This window comes from Cottoperca gobio, chromosome 7 (assembly GCF_900634415.1).
Source record: "Cottoperca gobio chromosome 7, fCotGob3.1, whole genome shotgun sequence".
Taxonomy (NCBI): Eukaryota; Metazoa; Chordata; class Actinopteri; order Perciformes; family Bovichtidae; genus Cottoperca; species Cottoperca gobio.
Window position 1 is genome coordinate 200,473 of NC_041361.1, and position 10,000 is coordinate 210,472.

The following is a 10,000-nucleotide window of genomic DNA, read 5'->3' on the forward strand; positions in this document are numbered from 1 at the left end:
ATTTTTTATGTGTCGTGCGCTCAGATTTGGGTGTTTTTCTTTACCACAGATGCGCCGACCTTTAAGGTTTTAACGCAGTGCTTTCGAACACCTTGGAGTCGAAATTTTGATTTATGCATTTCTGTATAAATTGCAGCGCTGTGAAGGCGCGACAGAGCGCCATGTAATTGGACATTTGTCCACTGATGCTGCAGTCGATAGCTGTGATGGAGCGGCCCGCGACAGTACCAAAAAAAAAAAAAAAAATGTGTAGGATGTCCAGAGATTTCTGCAGCAATGACATTTAGCAAAGCAAGGTGGAGGATGCAGCCTCGATCATCTCCAGGGATCCCTTCGGCTAATTGATTTAGGCTGCTCACATCTCAATAAGCCTGCTGTTGCTAAGATAACAAACATGATTAATTTCTGTGGCAGGCCCTTGTGTGTGTGCGTGCGCATGTGTGTGTACGTGTGTGTGTGTGTGTGTGTGCGCGCACGCGCTCGGGTAGCCGCAGTAGGCCGCGCGACACAAGAGGAGCACGGTCTCCTGGATCCCTGTGTCCACGAGCCGCTCATCTCTCAGGGCTGAGAGGCTCGTGACAAAGGCAAGGCTCCAGTGAGATGAGCAGGAACCAGACATGCTGTTTGTCATTGTGCGTCATCTGTTTAATATGGATGCTGAGAGAAACAATGAGGGTGAAAGCATCTCTGCTGCTTATTTCCAGTGCGGCCATTTATTGATGCACACAGGGACACACCGCCTTCTTCTTCTTCTTCTTCTTCTTCTTCTTCTTCTTCTTCTTCTTCTTCTTCTTCTTGGCGGTGTCGCATTCACCTGCGCACAAATGCTTCCTCCTGTTTGTCGTCAATTACAACAGATTTCGCGAGATTTGCACACAAATGATTATAAAAGAAGAAGACTGCTGTGAAGTCACCAGTCGGTTAATCAGCTTTAGTGTAATGGTAATGCTGGCAGGGGCTCACACCCACACACTCAAGCCAATATTAAAAACAGTGTATTGTCGTCAGTGCCAGACATTAAGGGGGGCAAAGGGCACAAATGAGCAAGAAAGTGTACAAATCCCACATTAAGCCTTATTCAATTCATTTAATTATATTCACTAATACATATTTTTTGTGCATCCCCAAATTTACTAAATGCCCCATTTTTTTCAACAGCAATGACAAATGTTGCCCCCTAAATTTTTAGATTTTATTCCCCACACTGATGTGCAGCTTCACAAAGATGCCAGCTGTGCCCGTTGAGTCAGATATTTGCCATATAACAAACACCTGCAGGTGGCCTGTGGGCTTTATGAGACGGAGGTAATTAGGTTCATGTTTTTAATCAGCATCATATCATCACGTGGCTGCTCTGCTGCGAGACGAGCATTTCACACAGTGCGAGCAGGAGGCAGCGTGAAGATGTTCAAATAAAACTCAACTAATTGATGTTTTGTTTTGTTTTGGCAGCTGGTGGCCCAAGGGCAGTTCACTGTACTCAAACAACCGCTGGGATTTATCAAAATTCTACAATGGGTAAGTTCCTTGTTTTATTTTTTTATTGGATAAAAAATGTATGTAAAATGTTCAAAATAAAATAATAAAAGAAGCACTGAAATCACAAAAAGAACATTTGAAAATTAAATCCATCCATCGTCTACCGCTTATCCGAGCATTATTATGTAGTAATATAACATTATTATGTAATAATAGAACATTATTATGTAGTAATATAACATTATTATGTAGTAATATAACATTATTATGTAATAATAGAACATTATTATGTAATAATAGAACATTATTATGTAGTAATATAACATTATTATGTAGTAATATAACATTATTATGTAATAATAGAACATTATTATGTAATAATAGAACATTATTATGTAGTAATATAACATTATTATGTAATAATAGAACATTATTATGTAATAATAGAACATTATTATGTAGTAATATAACATTATTATGTAATAATAGAACATTATTATGTAATAATAGAACATTATTATATAGTAATAGAACATTATTATGTTGTAATAGAACATAATGTAGTAATAGAACATTATTATGTAGTAATAGGACATAATGTAGTAATAGAACATTATTATGTAGTAATAGGACATAATGTAGTAATAGAACATTATTATGTTGTAATAGGACATAATGTAGTAATAGAACATTATTATGTAGTAATAGAACATTATTATGTTGTAATAGGACATAATGTAGTAATAGAACATAATGTAGTAATAGAACATTATTATATAGTAATAGAACATTATTATGTAGTAATAGAACATTATTATGTTGTAATAGAACATTATTATGTTGTAATAGAACATTATTATGTTGTAATAGGACATTATTATGTTGTAATAGAACATTATTATGTAGTAATAGGACATTATTATGTTGTAATAGAACATTATTATGTTGTAATAGAACATAATGTAGTAATAGAACATTATTATGTAGTAATAGGACATTATTATGTTGTAATAGAACATTATTATGTTGTAATAGAACATAATGTAGTAATAGAACATTATTATGTAGTAATAGGACATTATTATGTTGTAATAGAACATTATTATGTTGTAATAGGACATTATTATGTTGTAATAGAACATTATTATGTAGTAATAGAACATTATTATGTAGTAATAGAACATAATGTAGTAATAGAACATTATTATGTTGTAATAGAACATTATTATGTTGTAATAGAACATTATTATGTTGTAATAGGACATAATGTAGTAATAGAACATTATTATGTAGTAATAGAACATTATTATGTTGTAATAGAACATAATGTAGTAATAGAACATAATGTAGTAATAGAACATTATTATGTAGTAATAGAACATAATGTAGTAATAGAACATTATTATGTAGTAATAGAACATTATTATGTTGTAATAGAACATAATGTAGTAATAGAACATAATGTAGTAATAGAACATTATTATGTTGTAATAGGACATAATGTAGTAATAGAACATAATGTAGTAATAGAACATAATGTAGTAATAGAACATTATTATGTAGTAATAGAACATTATTATGTTGTAATAGAACATAATGTAGTAATAGAACATAATGTAGTAATAGAACATTATTATGTTGTAATAGGACATAATGTAGTAATAGAACATAATGTAGTAATAGAACATTATTATGTAGTAATAGAACATTATTATGTTGTAATAGAACATAATGTAGTAATAGAACATTATTATGTAGTAATAGGACATAATGTAGTAATAGAACATTATTATGTAGTAATAGGACATTATTATGTTGTAATAGGACATAATGTAGTAATAGAACATTATTATATAGTAATAGAACATTATTATGTAGTAATAGAACATTATTATGTTGTAATAGAACATAATGTAGTAATAGAACATAATGTAGTAATAGAACATAATGTAGTAATAGAACATTATTATGTAGTAATAGAACATTATTATGTTGTAATAGAACATAATGTAGTAATAGAACATAATGTAGTAATAGAACATAATGTAGTAATAGAACATTATTATGTTGTAATAGAACATAATGTAGTAATAGAACATTATTATGTTGTAATAGAACATAATGTAGTAATAGAACATAATGTAGTAGTAATAGAACATAATGTAGTAATAGAACATAATGTAGTAATAGAACATTATTATGTTGTAATAGAACATAATGTAGTAATAGAACATTATTATGTAGTAATAGAACATTATTATGTTGTAATAGAACATTATTATGTAGTAATAGAACATTATTATGTAGTAATAGAACATTATTATGGAGAAACCACTCGGAGCTTGTGTTGTTTGCGATGGACGACCTTGTCTTGTCCCTAACTGACAGATTTGTGACCTTCTGACACACAGAGGTCATGAAGCTTCTTAATGGATGTGACTTTACACGCTTAGAAAAAGAATAAAAGGCTCTCAGTTTAACCCTCACAAGGGTTTAACAGTGATTTCACTCTTCTCTACTTACGTTACACCACGAACGTGTAATAAGTAAATCTAAACGTATTCAAATAATGATCTTGGCATCGAGGAGCGTCTCGTATCCTGATAATGTGATCTGAGAGGAGACACCAGCAGGAAGTGTGACGTCACATTGGTAGTAACACGATGTCAGGCCGCTCAGGAGTATAATGACAAATTGTCAAATCCTTCTGGCGTGACCTCTGCACGCTACAGCAGCTCATTACCTCCTCCGCCAGAGGATGGAGCCAGAAAACTGCTCGTGCACTAGTTCATGTATGAAGAGGACAGAAACATTTACCCAACGATTTCATTTAGCTTCAATTTACAAATGTCTGCATCTGAAAGATGTGTATTTATTATTACATTTAAGACTCCTTCTATAATCAGAAACAATGAGCTGATTAATCAATTACTTTAAAAAAATGAATCTTTTTTTTCATGCATACACATTTAGACCATTTGGACACCCTAACAAACACAAAGGCAACAACAGATGATATGAAAACATAAAAGGACGCAGATAAGAAACACGGGACAGCATGTTAACAAAGAAAAAATATGCATTTTAAATAAATAAGCGGAGGGCGTGGTCTGTTTAGGTTTAGTTGCATTGATTAATTAATCACTAATTATTTTAGTAATCAATTAATCATCATTTTTCAAGCCAGAATAAAAGCCAAACCGTGTGTCCAGCTTCTCCCCTGTGAGGATTTACTGCTTTTCTTTGTCTGATCCCACCCTAAGCTCATTATCTTCGTTGTTTTGGTCGCACAAAACAACCGACATGATGCCGTCACCTTGGGCTTCCACTGTGTCCTTACACCTCTCTCACATATTGTAGCTCAAAGGATCCACTGACTACACGAGACAATAATCAGCAGATTAATGCATCACAACAATAATTGTTAGTTCCAGTCATGTTGATCTTACAGGAGAGTGTATAGACATAAAGGTCACACGTTACAAATATGTTCCCAGTACATCCTCATCAGTGACGAGGCTGCAGGGTTCACACAGATGCAGCTGGGCTCCACAGTGGTGGGAACACTGGCACTAATTACCCACGCAGGCCCCGCAGCAGCGAAGGCCTCTGAAATCTGTCTTTTATTTTCCTGTGTTGAACCCAGATGTGACGGTATGAACTGGTTACAGCAGCCAGTTTGCTTTATCGATACAGTGAGCGAAATCATTTGTGGAGCTGCAGCTGTTTTGATACTTGATTCATCATTTGTCTTTTTTATCAAGCAAAAATACCCAATTTATTTATGTTCTCGCTGTCGTATGTGATGGTAACTGAATATCTTTGGCTCATACAAGCAGTATGAGGAGGTCACTGACATGTTATCAAGCTGCAGGTCTGTAAAGTGCTAGCAGGGGCTACCTTGTGATTGACAGGTCGCTGCTGGTCTGGGTGTTGTCTGTGTCTTTAACCCTTTCACAGTTTGTGTTTTCACATCATCTATAACATTTTGGTCGCCTATAAAAAGTCTTGTTCAACGTTCGGTGGCATTCAGCTCCACTCTGTCGCTTCTGGTTGCAAAAAAAACAAGATGGCGACGGCCAGAATGCCAAACTCAAGGCTTCAGAAACATCACGGTGACGACGTCCACTTCCTGATACAGTCGATGCATTTTATAGACAAAACGATGGCTGGATAAATCAAGTTAATAATTGGCAGATTAGATAAACGCTACTCGCAGCCTTGATCATTTTAATGAGCTCTATGCTCATTAAATACATGCATGCAATGTATTATTACTACATTTAGTTGTAGTAGATGTGAAGGAGGATGCCCGTCCTGCACATGCGTCCCCTGATCTCCTCAACATGAGAACACTTAACACAACCCAGATTGAAAACCTGCGTGCCAAAGCCAGAGTCCCACACTGTAAAGGGCTCTGCTGCAGATATGCTAGAGAGGCATGAGTGGTACTGCATGACTCTGTAGTCCTTCCCTGGAGCTGTGTGAGTGTGCCAGCACCTCATCACAGCCTGCCTGGGTCACAGCAAGCCAACCGCCAATCAGGAGCCTCGCTCAGGAGGCCAGGGCCCATGAATCATCTGCTGGCGTCAGACGAGGGAGGAGCTGCTGCTCTCTCTGGATTAATATGGGCATACACAACCAGCAACACCGTCTTTATTCAGGAGGGGGAGAGAGCAGCCTCCCTGTCTTACAGGCTGCCATGAAAAAGATGCTTCTGTATAGAAGAAGCACCTGTTTGGGTGTCCTTAAAAAATGAATTGTGTTCATATTCATATATTTGAATTAGAGGGATGAGAGTCAACGGATTGCATCTGATAAAGTGGATAAATTCTACATTTGATGATGAGAATCTGTGAGATTTAAGCAGCGTGCATGTGTGAGTCATGTAGCGTCGCCCGCCCCTCCCTCTGTCTCTGGGGAATAGTGCTGACAGGGCAGAGATTTGATGGATGTTGGAAGACATTGAGTTCCATCACAGAGTACGCGACAGCGCGGCTCTGCTGTGTTGGATTTCATCATTCTGCAAAACACATTTCTCTTCTCTGACTCATAAAAAAGGCCGTTTGTGGAACCATGAAGTCTGATTCACTGGCGTGGTGTCTAGTGTGTGATAAAAGATGTTGGTTTTGCCGTCACTCCGGGGCTTTGGCTGTTCAGACGCTCGGAGTCTCGGCGGTGTCTCCTGCGGGGCCTCTGGTGGAGCCGCACACAGCTTGTGTTTATTTCTGTGCCTTTGTGCTTTCGGCAACATGTTGGCATGAAGGAGGTGCTAAACTCCTACGAGGACGGATCCAACGTTTTAGTTGCATAAGAACCAGGAAATCTTCCAAAAGTATCGAATGTCATCACAGAACAATAAAAGTGGAGCAATTAAAGATAAACTAGCCGATGTTAGCTTAACGCAGATCAATCGTAGTGGCGAATATGTTGCATGATAAATACAATTAACATAAAATCAGACACACTTGATAAATAAAATTGTAAAATAAGATTAAAAAAAACATAGATTGCATCACATATGATTGAAAATAAAACCCACTAAATAATTAAAAAAATCAAATAAACAATATTAAAATCATGCACATCAATCAACGCTGCAGCAGCATTAACAAGTCTCCATCATATTTTACTCTGTTGTTATCTTTTATTTTATACATCAGTGCTTAGAAAAAATATTGAAGTAATTATAAATGTTAATGGATTGTGGTACCTTTAAGTATTAATATCAGGACAAATCGGTCGACAGTTGGTTCTGTTATTGATCTGACAGACAGACAGACAGACAGACAGACAGACAGACACAGACAGACAGACACAGACAGACAGACAGACAGACAGACAGACACAGACAGACAGACACAGACAGACAGACAGACAGACACAGACAGACAGACAGACAGACACAGACAGACAGACACAGACAGACAGACAGACAGACATGTTGTGTCTCTCTGTGTGTAGATTGTGCGTCCTCTCGGCACTGACAACCATCCTGCATACCAGGAGGGCCTCTGCCTCCTCACTGTGTGAGGCTGCCAGTACTGTTACCATGGCACCAAACACTCGACGTGCCACCATTTCTTTTCTCTTCTTCCTCCCCCATCACTCCCCCATCACTCCCCCATCACTCCCCCATCACACCTCCTCACACTCATCTAGCACCATAAAAGTACAACTCCTAGTTGTGCTACGGCGCCTCCCGTTTGTTTCCAGGGATGGCGTCTGTTGTTCACACTGAAACATCTCAACTGTTTGATTTATTGTCGTGAAACTTGGTTCACACATTCGTGTCCCTCTTTGGAGGAATTGTAATGACTTTGGTGATCCATAACTTTTCATCTGGCACCTCCGTCAGACCTACCTGCAGAACTAATGACACTCAGTGTTCACTGCTAATCAGCAAATGTTAGCATGCTAACACGCTAACCTAACATTGTAAATATTATACAAACATGTCAAGGTTTGTTATCGTCAGCATGTCCATCAAACCGACCATCCCAAGATGTCCGACTGATAATAATTCTGCGTCTTTATGAACCTGCTGAAAGGTCAAAAAACTAAAGTTAGCATGCTGACGTTAGCATTTAGCATTTAGCTCCTGGCCGCTGCGCCTTACTTTCTAGTTATCCCCAGTGGTCACTTGTGGTAATGCAGCAAACATCCCCATTGTAAAAGAGACTTCTGTAAGACTGTTGATCCATAATGACTCTTTCTATTATGAACTTTAGATCCATGAGTTTTATATTTGTAAATCCACCACAGTTTAAAGTCTGTGTGCCGAGCAGGAACTCATTGCATTGAATATGTGCCATCTTTATGTCCTGTATCCAAACTCAGGAAGCATTTGTCGTGGAGCGTTTGCAGAGATTTCCTTTTCCATCAGCGTTTGTGTGTTAATGCATGAAAGCGTGGCTGCGTGCACATACGACGTGGTCGCAGCTACTGTGAATGTGCACTTGTTTTGTGTTCCCAAAAGCTACTTTTCCATCTAAAATAACAGACATGTATGAGAGAGCCCAGCTCTCATTCTCTCCTAAATATATCAGAAGACAGCTGGGCCAGTAAACGTTGATGATCTCATGTAATCCTAACCTCTAACGGTCTCAGAGGAATAATGACACAGTTATAACCAGAATAAGATGGATGGCACGATATATTTTGGTATAAAATGCGCACTGTGTGAAGCATTGTGCCGACACTGCAGTTGTGATACGCTGCACATGCTGTAGGTATTGATTAATTGCTCATCTGCTGCTGCAGCGTCACATCCTATTGTTCTGTTTTGGGGTTTTAAAGGGAAAGCCTTTTCTACAGACCGTCCTGAACGTGACATCGAGAGTAATACGTGAATGGACACCAAAAATGAGCTCAAATGTTTCCAAGATTTGCAAGATCAGTGTCTGCAGCTCCAACATTGTAATAATAATGTAGAAATTATTCATATTCTAGGGTGGATTTTAACTCAAAAGCTCTACTCCAGATGGCACATTTGTTCTTTGACAGAAATGTCTAATAACTGTTATTTATCAGCGGTCTGTTCTCCCTCCTCTCACACGCTAACGCTGAGACTTTCATCACATTCACAGTCATTTGCATTGCTTATTAAAACCTGTTAATTAGCCTCCCACCAAGGTGTTGGAGATGTTACGAAGACACTAGAGACTCACAGGTAACTAATATATATCACCATGAAACTTCCCCACTTCATTACTTACAATTAATCTTACGTTTAAATGTGTAAATGAGGCATTCTCTTATTAAATATGTGTAATGTAGTATGTCCAGACGTAAAGAGAAGTCTGGATGAAGCAGGTTCAGAGTGTTTCATGTTGTTCACATGTCAAAGGTTTGTACAGATTCTGGATCTGTCTTTGTATCACTCCATAAATCACTGAATCCTGTCAACACACAGAACTTAGTGCATCTCCTGCATGTAGTGAGTGTAGCGTGTATAACATGAGCTGTGAGTGACATGTGAACAAAGCCCTCTGCACAAAGCTTCAGAATATAGAGAGGAATGAAAGTGGAAAGTTTGGTGTATGTAAGTGCTGCTGAAGTGGAGACTTCTGCTGAAGAGTGGGAGAAAAAGCTCCTTTAGAGAAAAGCTCCTTTAAAGATATGTATTGTAACATTCATACATGTTGTACACACTACAGGTGAACAGAGTCATACATGTTGTACACACTACAGGTGAACAGAGTCATACATGTTGTACACACTACAGGTGAACAGGATCATACATGTTGTACACACTACAGGTGAACAGAGTCATACATGTTGTACACACTACAGGTGAACAGGGTCATACATGTTGTACACACTACAGGTGAACAGGGTCATACATGTTGTACACACTACAGGTGAACAGGGTCATACATGTTGTACACACTACAGGTGAACAGAGTCATACATGTTGTACACACTACAGGTGAACAGGGTCATACATGTTGTACACACTACAGGTGAACAGAGTCATACATGTTGTACACACTACAGGTGAACAGGGTCATACATGTTG

At 37.7% G+C, this 10,000-nt stretch overlaps 1 protein-coding gene across 1 annotated transcript in view; it reads left to right on the forward strand.

Annotated features, from left to right (window-relative positions):
• Positions 1–10,000, forward strand: part of sypb (synaptophysin b) — an 18,249-nt gene that overhangs the window by 172 nt on the left and 8,077 nt on the right. Inside the window, exon 2 of the mRNA XM_029435956.1 lies at positions 1,453–1,518. Within this exon, the coding sequence (XP_029291816.1) occupies positions 1,453–1,518 (66 nt within the window). The remainder of the gene's footprint in view (positions 1–1,452; positions 1,519–10,000) is intronic.